This window comes from Bos indicus x Bos taurus, chromosome 19 (assembly GCF_003369695.1).
Source record: "Bos indicus x Bos taurus breed Angus x Brahman F1 hybrid chromosome 19, Bos_hybrid_MaternalHap_v2.0, whole genome shotgun sequence".
NCBI classification, from domain to species: domain Eukaryota; kingdom Metazoa; phylum Chordata; class Mammalia; order Artiodactyla; family Bovidae; genus Bos; species Bos indicus x Bos taurus.
Genome location: NC_040094.1, coordinates 21,837,741 through 21,855,979, shown reverse-complemented (window position 1 = coordinate 21,855,979; position 18,239 = coordinate 21,837,741). Strand labels below are relative to the sequence as shown.

Below are 18,239 nucleotides of genomic sequence, written 5' to 3'. Positions count from 1 at the left end.
ACTCTGTGATGGAGTCAACATGTATCTATGATTGGTGTCCCTAAAGTTGTTTATTGCAGTTTGCATAGCCTTAGCACCCCCTTGGCGGCCTTGTCTCTTATCTGTAAGAACAAGTATCTGAAAATATAGTCACTAGTTGCCTGGGACACGCAACAGGAAAACCCTGGTTTAGCAGTTTTTCATCACTCAGATGTAGATGACAGTGCTAGCTTAAAACCCTGGGGGTGTGGAGCTAGCAGACCACTGTGCTGATTCTTTATTTCTGTTCAAATTTCTTTTATAGTCAGGTAGGATAGGCTTTAAACCCTATGCATTAACTCAGAGCATCTTTGATGCATTTGGTCAATAACAACATGTGTTTTGAGTTGCTGACATGGTTAGAAGCACATGTTTTATGATAGTCTCCTTTCACTGCAGTTTGAACAGCCCAACTGTGGAGATATAAACAGAAATCTTGTTTTTTAAATCCCTTTTAATAGCTCAACCAAATTCAAGGTGGGATGCTGGAAATGATAGAGAGAACACCTGGAAACTAATCTTGGCTGTTTGACCCAGGCAAATTAAACCCTATGTAAATGCTAATTAATCTCAAAGTAGCTCAATATCAACATTCTAGGAGTTTAAAAGCTATGTTTTAAAGAGCCACTTTTCTGATAGTCTTCTAATTCAATAAAGTAGGTAATCTCAATAATGCTTTTTAAAATGACACTTAAAACTACTAATTAAAAAAACATAGAAGCCCCAGTCCATGAAACTCCATCCCTCCAAGCCTTCTGATAAAAAAGTCATTTTAACAGGACTGGATTAGATGATCTGCCTCATTCAGGGCTAAAATGTGGTGATTTTAAAATCTGGGAAGATAAACCCAGATGAAACCACCTTCAGAAGCTTTCTTTGCACAAGGTCCGAGAACTACAGACAGCTGGGCGTCCATGTGTACGGGAGGAACTGCAGTAATACAGACCACAACATACGTTTGTATAAAACTTAAGAACATGCATCAAACCGTTAGAACCTAAACTAGAATCGTATCTCACAGCCACAACACAATAGGCTACGTCACTGCCTGGGTACACAGAATTTGAGGCAATTAGACTAGAGCCGACATCAGGGAGCTCATCTTTAGCCGCATCTCACTCATCCAGCACAGTGCCTGAGATTCAGTGATTATCCAATAAACAGTCATTGAACTGAAATATATTTTATGGAAATACAATTACTTAAAAAAAACTGAGCAGACACTCCGTGTACTAAAATTACTTTATTACAGTTGATTTTTTTTAAACATTTCCTTTGCTATGATACAAAGGATACTTACAAACAAAATATTACATATGACCTTGTTTTCGCTCTTATGTTCTGACAACTTGGTAACAGCTTTAAATGCACAATCTATACAATTAATACAGGTTATATATGAACTATAAGGTATGCTGAACCAGAAGAATACTGACAATATACTGTACAATAAGCCTTACCAGTTAGTGCTGCAAACCATTTCTACCAAAAAGAAAATGCACATCTGTACAGTCACTTTTACCAGCTGGTGCTGACAGTGGGGGAGAGGCTTCTTCTCCATTGGAACCCTTGGGAAGCCTCCACTGTGGGCATCTGTTTGGTCCAAAAATCAAGAGGACTGTGTAGATTTAAAATTAGTCATCGGGAAAGTGGCAGAACATCACTTTCAACATGATAATCTCTCACCAAAAAAAAATCACGTCCCAGCTTTAAAAGACCACGGTCCTTTGTCCACCATGAAAACCCGACAGGCTCAAGGGCTTTGGGAGATGAGAAGATGAAGGCTGCCAAAAAAGGAGGCAATAAACCAAGCCAAAATCTAGGTTTTGCAAAATCTTTTTTTTCCCCTTCACCAAAGGGAACTAGAAATGTACAAATTCATTGATGAATCTCAATGATAACGTATCAGTTAGCTGATAACCCTCATTTTATCTGGACCCCTGACTTGTGGGAATAACTGAAAGAGATTGTGGATTATATACACCATTTTTAGAAAAGAACCTTTTGCTTAGTTAAAATATTCCATTTAGCCACCAAAGCTGGTCCTGGTCTATTACAGGTGTGCATTCATCTTTCAATGGTCTACTCAGAAATGATAAGGTTACAGCTTTTTTTCTTTTTTTAATTTTTTTTTTAAAATAAAAAAGCAATTGACTGAAGCATTTTTCTTTTTTTCGGTAAATAGCAAAAATAAAAATAAAAACCAACCCTGGCATTTGCACAAATAATGCAAATGGAGCGATATGGCCTTTAAGGTAACGGGTTAGTAGAAAGGAAGAGAGAAGTGAAGAAAATTCAGAGAAAATGATGTATTGATTTTTCTTTTTAAAAATTTCTACAATACATGTGCAAAAAAATCATGCTGGTTGAGGAAAACAAAAGTAAATGAGTATATAAAACTAAAATCATAAATAATATGTTTGGATGACTGGTAAAAGCAGAAACCAACCTGGGTTACAAAAAGGATTATACATTCAAGATGCTCTTAAACCCAGTGGGATAACTTATGTTAAAACTGTGTTAATAGTTACGTTAAAAATCTCAAGTTTGTTTTTAAATCTTCACAATACAAGCAAAGCTGTTTTAAAATATACACTATACATATTTCTCATAGTCTCTCCAACCTCATTAATGCGCATTAGGCTATCCTTTTCATATACTAAAACAAGGGGTTTCTGAAAGCTAAATTGTTCAGAGCAACCCATCCATTATTTAAATGTTTAAGTTTTAAATGGGTTAAAATCTTTAGCAGACTTACATAAATAGGATTTAGCAACACAAGTGTTAATTTAAAAAACTCTAAAGCATTTACAAATTATCAGGTTGGAATAGTCTGGGGAAGTTATGTGCACTATACTTCAAAATGTTATTTACATCAGACCATTGCTTTTGTAAAAATTTCCCTAAAAGATAAAAAACAAATTTGGAGAATTAACCCATTCTAACCTAGCAGGGGAGGATCGTAAAAGGAGAGGTAAAACAATAACAAAATTATCTCTTAATAGAAACCCCACATATCCCTCTCCACTTGGATTTTGCCCTATGAAACCACCTGCAATTTCTAATAGGCTCATATATCAAATGTCAAGATAATGTGGTAAAATACCTTGTCAGATAAATTACTGGCCTTGAGTGGACTTAAAAAAAAAATGTTTTTCCCACCTGTGCCTCCGGCTTGGATTATTTTAGACACATGGATGTAATTAATTGGAGGGGCACTCTAAACAGGCACAATTCCCATTTAATATAGAATAAAAGGTATGACATATAAAATGCTTTTGAGAGAAGAGGTGGTGGTTTCTTTGATATTATGAAATGCAAGAAAGCACATTTGGAATGGACACCAAAGAAGAGCTTTCTGGTGACACAACAGGGGCAGTCAGTATCTTGATAAGCTGAATACACTTGTCTATGACTAAACAGGGGTTAGAAGGCTTCCAATATTTCCCCCCAGGTTTGTGTGATATGTGCCAAACAGTCACATGGCCAGTTAGAATCTGCAAACATCAAGCAGTTCCATCCTTTTAAGTCACATAATTCATTCCATGACCATGTGTAATTATAGAAACAATAATGTTCACGCTGAGGCAATGTATTTGAGGGCTCAGAAAAAGCAAAATGTGCCACCGAGAGAAACCTGTTCCCATACAACTGGTCTTCATGCTTTCAAGTGGCCTAATATACCTTTGATGCTAAGCCAAGCCATGCAAAAGCAAAGAGCACACACTTTTCATTAATATTGGTATCTCATTTCTAAACTCCACTGACCTCAGAGTTGCCATAGAAACATAACATGAGTAATGAAAGCATACAAGTGAAGGTTCATGGATTTAAAAAAACGCATTTCCCTCATCTATGTTTACCAGCTTTTAATACCTTAGGCTACAAGGCATATCAAGGGATAATGACAAAGGAACATATGTAGTTCTGGAAATAGGAAAAATGCTCCAGAAATGGGATCAATGTGCCAGTAATAAGCATAGTTCATTTGAAAATTCAGCGAGAGAGCCCAATAAACAGTTCCAAGCCATAATGTTATCACCTGCGTAATTTACACAAACATTAAAACTCTTGCACTTTATAGACAAAACACACTTCTGTAAACATGGCCACTGGGGGAGGGAGGCTCCCTACCTCATTCATGACTGAGGACATGTAATCATATTAAATAAAATGACTCTGCTTCAAACAATTTTAAACCTGACCAATGATTAAACTTAACTTCCCCCTGTTTAACAACACTGAAGCATTAATTCTAAAAATGTCACCTAGGATGGTTTCAGGGTTAGATGCTAGGACCACAACTGGCAATGACAGCCACTCCTCTCTAGCTGGCACAGACTTATAAACTTTAGTACAAAAACGAAAAAAATACAGAAACTAGGTCAATTTGTTAGCTACATATTTACAGATAATTACACGATTTCTTCACTCACAATTGCTAAAAACTATGAGTGAAAAGGAAACTGTGCAGGTTGAATTACCCGTACTTTGGGGGGAATTCTGGGGTATCAAGATACCCTTTTCATTCATTCACAAGTCTCATCTTCTCTCCACTTTTTCATGGCAAACTACCTACAGATGTCTAGATTAATATATCCAATGGGCATCCTGTTTCAGAGAGGATTAACCTTTTTCTCTATTTAAAAAAAGAATCTCTTGTATATTTAAAAATAAACAAACCCAACACAATCAAACAGATACACACGCACGCACACACACACACACATGCACACATCCTCTGAAACTTCAAAAAGTTCTGATTGTTGGGTAACAGTTAACAGTGATGGTGACATAGTAAATGGCTCCCCAGTTTTTATTCTCTGCCTTTATTTTCTTTAAAGGATATCTATTTTGGGGTGGGTGAGAGGGAAGTGCAAGTTTAAGAAACCCACAACAGGCAGATAAGGTGCATACTAATTTATGTACTTATGATCTGAGGACTACTATTAGGCCAAATGGATTCTCTTCCCTTGCATGAGTGAAATTTTGGAAATCTGAATGTAAGTGAGGGAAGAACTAGTCAACTGACTTTAAAAGGGGCTACCAGAATTCAGTAGAAAATATAAACACACAGCAAAGGAAGAGTTCTCAGCTTCACTTTCTTTTTCTAGACAGTGTTTAATAAAACTTCTTTACAAATTAAGTCATTTCCAATGTAGACTTATTGTAGTGATTTAATAAAAGTGCAGACAACATAACCAGACACACAGCAAAATAGACTTCAATCAGTAGTCCTTGCATACAAGAGGCAAGTCTGCTAAGTGTACAGCATACTCTTCATCCTTTAAGGAATCTGAGGATGGAAAATTTCCAGTTCTTAACAACTAAGAGTAAGTGAGGGCCTTTTCAAAGGTAATGCTACAGCCTGGTTGGGGGCACTATCATGACAGATGAAGGAAAACAGAGAATCAGTTTCTCTTTAACAATAATGATCTGTATTTTGGTAAGCAACTCCAAGATGACAGCCCAAGTTTTAGATCTGTTCCTTAGAGAAGACAGTTTTTTTTTTTAAGACATAAGAGCCTCCTCTTTCATCATTATAGGAGATTCACACTTAAACACCTTAAATATATTATTTTCTGACTTGAATACACACTAGACACTTCACATTGTGAGCATGGAACAAAACGCAGGGCCATATAAACTTCCTAGGAAAGGGTTGCAGTGTGGGGCCAAAGCTGTGCTTACAAAGATTTGCCTCTGAAGGGGTGGACAGTACATGAAGAACTCACTATCAGCAAGCAAGAAGAGGCAGCCGAAAGGAGAAAGCCCCTTGCCAACACCAAATCCTTCTCTCCCAGTGGCCATTTCCTGTTGACTTTATTGTTTAGGAGAACCTTAGATGCTTTAGCAGTAATTTCTTTCTTGGATGTTTTGGTCCTTAGCAAAGTTTATAATTATCATCATCATTATTAATGGAACAAAAAGGGTAAGAGGATCAATGGCACCACTATGTATGGATGGAGTGCACATGAAGATTATGTGACTTATCGGTTCTCTTCATCTCTGCAGAGGAATCACCACCAGTGGTTTCTAGTTTCCATGGTTCATTTCTCTCTGCATCACTATCTTTCACTGCATCACGACACAAACTCACAGGAACACTAACTGGTTCCTTCCCCAGCACTACTTTTCTGCATTGCAACTTATGGTTCCACAATTTACTTAACTTTCTTTCCACCCACTCAAGTGCTAAGAAAGGATCAAAAAAGAAAAGACTCCATCTAATGACCACCTTCTCATAAATATCAACCCAGAGTATTCAATTGTTAAGAAACACATGCATTCTTGCCTTAACTGAGGACTGAAATAACAAAACAATATAACAGAACCTTAAGTGCCCTGATGGAAATGTACAGTATGAGTTATATCCATCTATCTATACACACATATAGACACTCATATGTATATACAATATATACATACAAATGATAATAGCTATACCAAAAATGTGCATATTTAACACAGTTTTTAAAAGCCAGTAGATTATGGTATAATACAATTTATTTCCACTAGTGAATGGCACAAATGGAGAAATGCAAAGGAGGTGTTTCAAGTACAATAGAGTCATTTTTCACAGGTGAAAATAAACAGTATTATTCCAGTGTCCAACACAATGTATTCTATAAAAGTTTAAAATGCCAGACATAAAGAAGTAGAAAGTTACTAAAGTCTGCCTTATGGTTTGAAAAAGATACTCAAAGTGTTTTTGATTTTTGAAAAGGGGGAGAGGAAAAATAGGTGGGAGTGGGAGAGAGTCAAGGACAGTTTCTTTAGTGTGCTAAATGGTGTTTACTTGATGTCTAGGCAGCTGAAAATCATATTGACTATGCTAAAAAGTTCAATTTACCAATAAACCCTTGGCCTAGAGTACCAAGCATCTCATATCCATGGGTGTGGCTTCAATTCCAGGACTGTTCATCTCTAGGCACAGAAATGACTTAGAAAAGAATGGCAGCTCTGAATAAAATATAAACATATTTTCCAGCTAATGTTGTCTATATAATGAAAATACTTCCAGATACTTTAATTTGGGGTTAGAGCTGACTTTAATAAGGGAAAAATAAGTGCAAAAGGAAGGGAACCCCATTAGGAACAATGTATCAAGCTATGAGGTTTTGCATTTTTCAAATGCGAACTTAAAAAAGGGGGAGAGAGTGAACGTAAGAAACTCACACTGCCGACTCTGGATGCCAGACATAGTGTATACGACTTTCTGATATGCGTGTGTAAAATCTCCCATACTTCTTATTTTCTCAAACACATTTATATATAGTGAACACCAACACTGGGGAGGAGGTAGTAGTACTTTGATCAAATGTTGAAGTCTGTACACTGATTCAGAAAGTGCCTGCTTCTTTCTTTAGGATCTCTCAAAACCTTTCAAATTTTCTTGCTACAAGCTTTACTCTGATGATTCCTACTATGTATGATATTCTTCAGAAGTTAGATCTTACAAACACACACAAATCAATTAATTTGAACCATTTTTGCAAACTATATATACTTTAATTAAAATTAACTTAATGGAATAATCCAGGTATAGTCATGACCTACATGTAAAACTGGTTGCCACACACATCAGATACAACAACCTATTGGATAGACATCTGGAGTCAGTATTCAACCACAATTTTACAAGTACATACGGTCTGCATGAATTCAATAACTCAATTTGACTAATTCAAGTCCACAAGTGGACTTTAACATGTATTATTGGTAGTATTTTTTAGAGTTTTATATGTAAAATTGATCTGCACTTCTATTCCACCCCTCCAGCAGTACAGAGGGGCCAGATCTAGTAAGAATTTTTATAAAAGGTATCAAATTCATTATATTTTTATACATTTTATTAACTCTAAAGCTCTCTCCTATCATTTTCCTCCAAATAGGTAGATACCTCAGTTTGCTTGAAATACTGTATACAACATGAATGCAAAAAGACAGAAAATTAAAAGCCCCTTTCATTAGACAGACAAGCAAGTACATGTCATGTTCACCTAAAAACTGGTGATTTCAAGCCTGGCCAAGAGGACAATGTACCAGAGCGCTACCTGAAACACTGCCTAAAACTGTGTGAGTTCTACTGTGATCTTGGCTTTTAAAAGACTTACATTAATTTTTCTTCCAGTTACCTTTAAATGAATGCCAGAAATTCCTAAAGGGGAGGATTCATGGAGATTAGACTGACATACCTGGGGAAGACTTAAATTTGGTTGAGAAAACCAAGATTTCAACAAACAGATTACTGGTTGGTCATTAGCCTGGACCTAGGTGAAGAGTATCATTGAGAGGGCCTTAGAAAATTCTACCTGGGGGTCCTCTGACTATATGAAAAGCAGGATCCAGAGTTAGCAGCAAGGGTTCTTCAAGACAAGGGAAGGGGCAAAACAGTAACTTGTAAGAAACTCTATCACTGAAAAGAACATTTTTTTTCCTTCAAGTCATACTCACAGCTTCCTACCCACCTTCAACTCAATTTCCACACTAACAGTGGAATACCAAGTAACATCTAACTTTCAGCATTGGGTTGATCCTTCATTGCAAAACAAAATAAAACAAAACAAAACATGCCCCTCTGTGGGAAAAAATAAAAAAGTTAGCGTTTGTCAAGAGATTCCCTGACCACTATAACTTACTTTACTTTTTTTTTCTACTTTGCCAAACTAGCTAGTTCCTTTTCAGTAGTACTTTAGCACTGAGGCTAGAGACTTCTGGAAGTGGTGTTTCCTGTTGTGTGATGTTAACATGATGCCAAATGGTCACTAAGGCTCAAGGAACTAGAAGTTTGTAAACTACTGCAGCAACAAAAACAGCAATTAAAAAAAAAAAAGAGGACCTGCACATGCAGCAAAATCTACAGTGGTGATGAGGATTAGTCAGCAGCTGGCAAAGCCATTGGCTCAGTGACTCCTGGTTCACTATGGCAACTAAACATTTAAATAATTGGCTATTCTACTTGTAAACAGGAAATCCCATAAGCCAAAAGGGGGTAATCAAATTATGTCTATGTAGTGTGGTGAAAATTCCAATAGATGGCAGTTTGCAAATATGGCATCATTCAAATACCTCTGGCATTTGATTTGTATTGGCTATATATCTTTGTTTTTGTACAAAGTAGAAGTACTGTTTGGGGTCTTGGAAGCTATAGAGCTTAGCTAGGATGAGATATCACAGTATAAGCAATGAAACGTCAGGATACAGAGGCTTCATCTCCTCACTCTTGCTGCTGAACATACCTACCATATGAACTTTCAGGGGCCTCTCTCACCCTTCTAGTCTTCCCCTTTAAAGGCTCACGGGTTTGTTGATACAATTCCCACACCACTTGTGATCTCCTTAAGCACCTCCATCTCACCATGCCACAAAGAAGGCACAATTGAATGCACCAAAAAAAAAAAAAAAAAAAATTCACTGACAAATCTATGCAGCATTCAGAAAAAGAACTAAATTGTTTCCTGCTCTCTGAAAAAGTCAATGCAACCCTTTAGTGTTCATGGATTTCCATGTTCTTTTTCACTCCAAATGAGGCTGAGAAGTCAGACCAATTTAATAAAGAAAATACGTTGGTAAGGGGATACAGATGTATTTCAGTAAGAACTTGTTTCAGCATATGCTGCCTGCTGTGAGTGGCTTATAAGAATCTGGGATATGTAGAAAGGCTTTAGATCTTTTCACATCCTTCTTAGGATGTGTCATTGCCCCAAAGTGATGACTCAAGATACACTGCTGCAGTCTATTTTTGCAGTTTTCAAAAATACCCCCTATCTACCCAATTTCTTATAACCACAGGCTTGATACATATATATGGGTGTGTATGTATTTGTATACACACCTACATGACAGTTCCCCTTTTCAAAATTTCTTCAAAAGTTAAAAAAAAAAACAAAAAACCTGGCAGCCAAATACTATGACATCCCAATTAGTAAACACAAAACAGAACACTTTACAAAAATGAGTAAGATATACCATATGCACTTAGCTTCCACACTGTAGTACCCAAGTGAGGAGGCTGCTGTGACGATGTCTGTAGGCAGTTTCTTTTGGCAGACAGCTCCAGCGGAATCGCCACTCTCAATTATTAAGTTATGTATAAGACATGTGTGACCCATTGGATATTTGAGAAGTGACACTCGTGCTTCTGCTCATGCCCTGCTCCGTCCGTCCCCCAGAAGCTGTCCGCCTTAGAGCCTGAGGGCTATTGCGGACTCCCATACTGCTACCTCGGGGTACCCCTTGCATTGGCCCCGAGGGGTGACCCCACGGCTGGGGTCCACCTTGCATTGGATGGCCCCAAGCTTGTGGTGGGCCACCCATGGGATGACCCCAGTGAGGTCCTGGACCCCCGGTGGGATTGTGAGACCAACCAGAAGCTCCCGGGTAGCTGTGGCTGAATGCCTCAGGGGAGAGATTAGAAAGGACCATGTTACTAAAACCTAGTCTCATGCTTTCAGAGTCAAAAGCTTCAATTTCTCTGGCTTGACGTTCCAGCAGGCTTCGTATTCGTTCTGTGCGTTCATTCTGCAAAGCCAACATTTCTTCTTCAATCTGTTGGGGGTTAGAGGGAAGCAAAAAGAAAGCTGATCTATTTTTTAAAATCTATAAACTAATAAGGAAGTCATAATTAGTCAACTTTGAAGTGAATCATAAAAAAGTTCACAATGGCTATTTTGTGGATGTATATTTAAAAATCAAAGAGATGTACTATAGAAATCATATACAATTTATATTTTTAAGATGTGTAAAACCAAATTCTTAAAAACAAAGGAAATAACCTCTATTGAAATAATAAATCAAGGCAATTATCATCAATGGCTACTAAATCATTACGTAAAACACTGAATCATTAGGTAAAACACTGAAGACACTTGGGACTCTCCTTGGCAAATCTTGTAAATAACAATACCTTAGCCATCTCTGTCTCTAGATTGTCAACTGGATGACTTTTGAGTGAGTGACAGTCACTCAGTCGTGTCCGACTCTTTGCGACCCCATGGACTACAGAGCCTGCCAAGCTCCTCTGTCCATGGAATTCTCCAGGCAAGAATACTGGAGTGGGTTGCCATTCCCTTCTCCAGGGGATCTTCCCAACCCAGGGATCAAATATAGGTCTCCTGCACTGAAGGCAGATTTTTTGCCATCTGAGCCACCAGAAAAGCCTAAAACACTGAATAAAAATGTAAATGGGTGAAGGGAAACTAGCTTTATCAGATGCACCAAAACACTCTATTAAATGTGGTACTGGTGTAGGGACAAATTATTAGTGAAATAGAAATAAAGATCTCAGTTTGTAGAGTTTTAAAGCAGGACAAGAGCATTAATTAATTCAATGGGGAAAAGATGAATTTTTAACAAATAACACAGGCACAATGGCCAACTATCTGGAAGGAAATAAAAATGGAACTCCATCTTACACCACATTCCAGATACACCAAAGCCTTAAGTAAAAAGCAAACAAACACAAACCATAAAGTTTCCATTAAAAAGTTAGGAGACTCTATATACCTAGAAATTAGTGGTTGGCTAGCCATCATAATTAGTTCTGGAAAACTGGAAGGTATTACAAATAAGTGTAGTTGACTGTACATACTTTTTTTTTTAATGTAAAATAATTCATAATAAAGTCAATAGGCAATGAAAAAAGTTCATGGAGAACTTTTTTATGAATGATCAAATTGATAATTGCCTAAACCTACTGACCAATATTAATATCACTTAAAAGGGGGACAGCTAGACATTATATATCTCCTGATGTAATGTAAAAGGAAGTACATAGTAACCCTCATGAAAATTCCTTGCAAAAAACTTTTAAAAAGAGAAGAGAATTTAAATTTAATCATATCTCTGGATCTAATTACCAGCTGATGGGAAATACGAAGTAAAAGAGAGAAGGATACATTTTTAAAGACACTAGAGGACACAATAAGCCCAAACCGGAATTCCTACAGAGCAAATGATCCAATTCAAATGGGAAAAAAAAAACATGGGCGGAAGAGGGTCCTATTATAAACTCATTGACTTAAAAGACAATTAACCAAAAGCAGTATCTGGACCTTGTTTGGACCAAATAAGGAATTTAACATTTATAGTTATGTTGCTATTTTGTTGAAATTTTAACGTAAATGAAATGAGAAAAGTCATCACAGGGCTTCATGTGAGCCAAATGAGGTTTACTTGTTGTTGTATTCTGTTAGTGGTAGTGGTTTAGTCGTTGTGTCTGACTCTTACGACCCCATGGATTGTACCTGCCAGGCTCCTCTGTCCATGGGATTCTCCAGGCAAGAATACTGGAGTGGGTTGCCATTTCCTTCTCCAGGGGATCTTCCCAACCCAGGAATTGAACCCAGGTCTCCTGCATTGCAGGCAGATTTTTTACCAACTGAACTACAAGGGAAGCCCTAACCCTAACCCTACTCTGTTAGTGCCAAACCTAAGGAACAATTAATCTTCAAAGAGAATTACCCAGCATGAAACGACTAATATTCACTCTGGTTCCACTGCTATTTTCAGATGACTGTTTCTTATCTGTATAGCCGTAAGTACAAAGTGCAGAAAATATAGTTGTTAAGATTTTTTGGTTTTTGTACAGAGGGTACCTTGCCTTGGTAGCTGCCAACTGATCCCAAACAGCTTTACTGTCATGCACTTCAGTTGAAACATAAATATTAGCCCTAAAAATCAAGGAGCAACTCAAAATAGATTTATAGATTTATCACTCTACTGTTCCTTTATTATTTGTAATACTAACTAATTGAATGTATTTTCTCTTATCAAATTAATATAAGCCATATTAAAAAAGTAAAATAGAGGGAATTCTTTGGCAGGCCAGTGGTTAGGACTGCACATCCACTGCAGGGGGCACAGGTTTGATTCCTGGTTCAGGGAACTAAGATCCCACATGCTGCATGGATGCCCTTCTCCCCCCACAAAAAAAGTAAAAAAAGAAAAAAAAATTCTACCATATTAATATAACCATTACTAGCATTACTTCAATTCACTTTTATTCAATACATCATAACCATTTTTCTATATTAATACTATCTTTATAGCTATCATTTAAATGGTTGAATAAGATTTTATTAAGTGGCTTGGCTATAATTAATTATAGCTCTGTTTTAGATGGTTATGTATTTTAAAACATTATGAAGTATGCTACAATTACCATATTTATGCATCTTATTTTTCCGATATTTGGATTTCTTTCCCTTAGAATAAATTTTCAAAGTCTTCAATACGTAACATTTCCAAAGCTCAATATATACTTCCAAGCTGCTTTGCAAAACGCATTAACTATGTATGAGAGTGACCAGTGCACATCGGTTTTATGCACACATTTCACTAGGCTCTGCAGAATATATCCACGTGGTTCATATACTGAAATAAGACTGTGTAAGATGCTGCTTCGGAGAAGGCAATGGCACCCACTCCAGTACTCTTGCCTGGAAAATCCCATGGACGGAGGAGCCTGGTAGGCTGCAGTCCCTGGGGTCGCTAGGAGTCGGACACGACTGAGCGACTTCACTTTCGCTTTTCCCTTTCATGCATTGGAGAAGGAAATGGCAGCCCACTCCAGTGTTCTTGCCTGGAGAATCCCAGGGATGGGGGAGCCTGGTGGGCTGCCATCTATGGGATCGCACAGAGTCGGATACGACTGAGCGACTGAACTGAACTGAAGATACTGCTTAGCACTAACTCTGAACCACTAGGTGGAGCTAAAAATACAAATACATAGCCCTATTCCAGTACTTCAAATCATATCTAAACTACTTATAATACCCTATACAATGTAAATACTATGTAAATAGTTCCTGGGGCTTGCAGCAAACTGCAGTTTTGCTTTCTGGAACTTTTGGGAACTTTCTGGAATTTTCTTTCCCCCGAATACTTTTATCATAATCTGTTAGTTGAATTCATGAATGCAGAACCCACTGGTGTGGGGCAGCTGACTATAAATAGTGCCAATATTTCTCTTACAACACCATGGGAGTTTCCATTTTAGTAATAATTTTTTTAATAAATCATTTATTTATTATTTTAGGCTGCACTGGGTCTTCATTGCTGGGCTTCACTGCGTGGGCTTTCTCTAGCTGCAGCAAGTAGGGGCTGCAATCCAGCAGTTGTGTGCGGGCTTCTCACTGTGTTGGCTTCTACTGTCGCAGAGCACCGGCTCTAAGTGTGTGGGCTTCAGCAGTTGTAGCACTCAGGCTTCACTGGCCTCGCAGCATACGGGGTGTTCTCGGACCAGGGCATAAACCCATGTTCCCTGCATTGGCAGGTGCATTCTTGACCACTGGACCATCACAAAAGTCCAATGATAACTTCTTGAAGCATAAGAGACAATATTTTAGACTGAATTTGAATAAGCAAGTTGGAATCAGATTTATGAAACCTGTACATGGGACAAACTAGACTTTTCTCAAAACTTATATGCATTTCTAGCTTTCCCATTATGAATGGGAAACATAAGTGAGATAATTTTTAGAGGCAAGTACGCCTCGGAGAAGCCAGTGATAAGAGTTGTGACAGAAAGGAATATTTTATTTAAGTATTCTATTAGTAATATCCTATTTATATTTTAAGAATATATTTTTAATTTAGTAAGGCATTCTATTTTTATCAGAAGAACTACTGGAAGTAGAGGAAAATCTATGGACCAATGGTCTAGAAACCATGACAACTTTTAATAAATTAGGCAAGTACTAACATACAAAGGATCATTGGACCTAAGACTAATCAATCACCTGCTGGGAACTTATGGCTCAGGAATTCTGAACATAGCTCTGAATCCTGGGTACAACTTGTATTCTATTACTTCTCATGACAAAACTTTCCTTTATCTTTCAAAATTTAAAAATCTCTGTCCATTAGCTTTTCCCCCAAATATGCACACAAAACACAGCTATAATACCTTAAAGACTGGAAATTAATTTGGGGCTTCTAGTTCTATTCTCTAATATATATGACAAAGAATAAGTTAAAAGAGAGAAGAGAGAGGGGAAAAAAAGATACATCTAGAAGTAACATTTTCAGCTTGTGCAGAACAAGTTTTACCTTCTGTGCCCTAGTACTCTTCCACCAGTCTGTATAGTTCCAGGCCCAGGATATAACAGTAAAGTATATATTCCAAATCCTTTGCCTCTGCCTCTCTCAGGCAACTACTAAAGTTCTTTTTCTTCTAAGAAAAGAAGTTTTTTATCTAAGTTTTTCACCAACCTCTTTAGGTAGAGCTAGGTACACAAAAAAAGTGAGGAACACAGAACCAGAGGTACTCAATCACAATTCAACTCTCTTCACATAACCCCATATCCTTCCTCTAGCATTAACTCGAAGAAGGCAATGGCACCCCACTCCAGTACTCTTGCCTGGAAATTCCCATGGACGGAGGAGCCTGGCAGGCTGCAGTCCATGGGATCGCTAAGAATCAGACACGACTGAGCGACTTCACTTTGACCTTTCGCTTTCATGCACTGGAGAAGGAAATGGCAACCCACTCCAGTGTTCTTGCCTGGAGAATCCCAGGGACGGGGGAGCCTGGTGGGCTGTAGTCTATGGGGTGGCACAGAGTTGGACATGACTGAAGCGACTTAGCAGCAGCAGCATTAACTACTTAATTATATCCCCCTGATGTTTAGAATTCATTAAGGTTCATTACTGAATCAATAATTTTAAAGAAAAACACTACAAAATTAGAATTAAGGAAATATTTTATGGTGAAAACAACCAAAAGCCACCTCTCTTAATATGAAAATGTATTTATAAAATACTTCTGATGAAAGCAAATGTTAGCACAAATAACATCCTTCTATCATCTATACCTTTTGCTCTAAGAGTGCCCTGCGGAGGGAGACTCTCTGTTCAAGCTCCCGAAGCTCTCGATCATGCTGTGCCTCCGCTTGCATCTTGATTTTGCTCTGATATGCATTTAACAGCTCCAGTTCCTGCTGCAGCTGCATCTTCAAAACCTGGCACTCTGCTTCCTGTGCTTCATCCAAACGCAGCTGAAAGAGAAAAAAAACAAATATATCCTACTGTGAACTATTTATTCAAGACCTATGGAAAGGAGGTGTGAGAAAAGGCAGACTACTCTTTTATAGGATACACAATTGTTCTCTCTTATATCTTGGAGTAAACATCTCTGAAAAAGGAAGGCACAGTAACCAATGATGATAACGAGAAGATAAAAGCTATCATACGCTATTTGGAGGATGTCTGAATAACCATATTTTTCTTAAGAAAAATCTAGAATCTGATTAAGTGATATAAGACCCTGAATCTCTTCTCTGCAATGAAAATAATTATAGAACAGGGACCAGCGAACTACAGCTCCAGACCAAATCTGGACAGTTGCCTGTTTTAATTAATTAATTTTATAATTAAGAATGCTAATTAAGAATGATTTTTATATTTTATATGGCTATAAGTACTCACATAATATCCTCAATTTTGTATTCTGTCCCACAAATTCTAAAATATTTACTATCTGGCCCTTTAAGAAAAAGTTCACAAAACTTACATAGAAAATACTTTGTATTTGCCTCCATTAAAATGTGACCATTTAGATTTCTAATACAGTACTACTTTTTGCCCAATGCCTAACAATGCTGTTGCTCTAATCTAGGTATACTCTTGGTATTGATATGTGCTAAACACCTGAGAGGCACTGGCAAGGAGCCTATTTAGAATCTCATGTCTAAGTGTATCAATGAGAATTTTATATAAATCATGCCTACTTCCAAAGAATGCAGAGACAGGAAAAATACAGATAACCACTACTATTTCCCAGGCTGTAGGAGAGCTACCACTTCCTATTAGTGTTTTAATTACTGAGACTTCTTTCAGGGGGTGGAAGGAAAGTGGCCCTGAATTTGTTTTGCCTAAATAACACAAACTCACTGCTTGGGTGGAGAGCATTTCATTAATGCTGTGGTCGTATTGTTCAGCCAAGATGGCTAACTTCCGGGTCTGCTCCTCCTTGAGCCGTTTCAGAACAGCTTTGTGCTCGCTCTTTGGTGTAGTCTCCAATAAGTGATTTCTTAATGCTTTGTACTGTCTGGTTTGGATTTTACAGGTGTCCTGAAACTGCTTTTTTATTTGGAGTTCTTTAGACTGAGAAGGGAAAAAAAAAGATATATATAATTTTTAACATATGGCATTTGGTATACCTTATGCTTATATGAAAAAAAAGGCTACTAGGAGAAAGGGAGAGGGAAAAACAAAATAGTTAGATCATAAGGTTGCAGGTACAGTATGTTTCTACTTGGCTATTAGGTCAAACCATTAGATTCTATGTATTACAAAAGCTCTAATTTAGAACATTAGAATACCAAGTACCTCATTTTTCATATGACTTCAAGTAGTACTCATTATTTTGGTAACAGTTACAAATAAATATTAAAATTAATTTAGATTGCTATATATATTGATGACAGAAAATTAAATTTCTTCTCATGCATTAACAATAGTAGATACAAAAGATTTTATTGGCCAGACAATATCTTATCAGATTTCTAAGGCAGAAAATAAGCATATTTATTGTTCCTTACCTGAGACACGTTGCTCCAATTTCTTTTAATGACAATCTGAACTCTAACTACATAGTCTGTGACAGACCCCACAAAAGCAGGCTATCATTATTATAACTGACTAACTCCAGTACTCTTGCCTGGAAAATCCCATGGACAGGGGAGCCTGGTGGGCTGCAGTCCATGGGGTCGCTAAGAGTTAGACACGACTGAGCGACTTCACTTTCACTTTTCACTTTCATGCACTGGAGAAGGAAATGGCAACCCACTCCAGTGTTATTGCCTGGAGAATCCCAGGGACGGGGGAGTCTGGTGGCTGCCGTCTATGGGGTCACACAGAGTCGGAAACGACGGGAGTGACTTAGCAGCAGCAACATTATTATAATTATCTTTCCCATAAGGGGAATAAACTGTGGGGCAAGGGAGGGGACAGCCCTTCTTGAGGTGATGATAAAAGACTTGAACTACATAAACATTTGGGAGATAAAACAATTTGAGTTCATAGACAAAGGGGTTTGGCTTTAGTTTTTGGTTAATCGCAGGTTAGTTATTTCTATGAACTCAGTTCTGAACAAAATTTGAGAAGATGAGATATATTTCTATAAGGTATATTGTTCAAGCCCAAAAGTGAGAATTTACTCATGTACTTCACAAGGCAGAAGCTATAGCTGAAATACTGACTGGTTGATTCAGTGT

General features: G+C 37.6%; 1 protein-coding gene across 2 annotated transcripts in view; it reads right to left on the bottom strand.

Moving 5' to 3' along the window:
• Window positions 1-1,242: 1,242 nt before the first annotated feature.
• TAOK1 (TAO kinase 1) overlaps window positions 1,243-18,239 on the bottom strand; it is a 109,735-nt gene continuing 92,738 nt past the window's right edge. For both annotated transcript variants that reach the window (XM_027518488.1, XM_027518489.1), the window contains 3 exons: window positions 16,915-17,127; window positions 15,837-16,019; window positions 1,243-10,569 (listed from right to left, as the gene is read on the bottom strand). In XM_027518488.1, coding sequence (XP_027374289.1) covers window positions 10,108-10,569; window positions 15,837-16,019; window positions 16,915-17,127 — 858 coding nt within the window. In that variant the 3' untranslated portion in view covers window positions 1,243-10,107. The remainder of the gene's footprint in view (window positions 10,570-15,836; window positions 16,020-16,914; window positions 17,128-18,239) is intronic.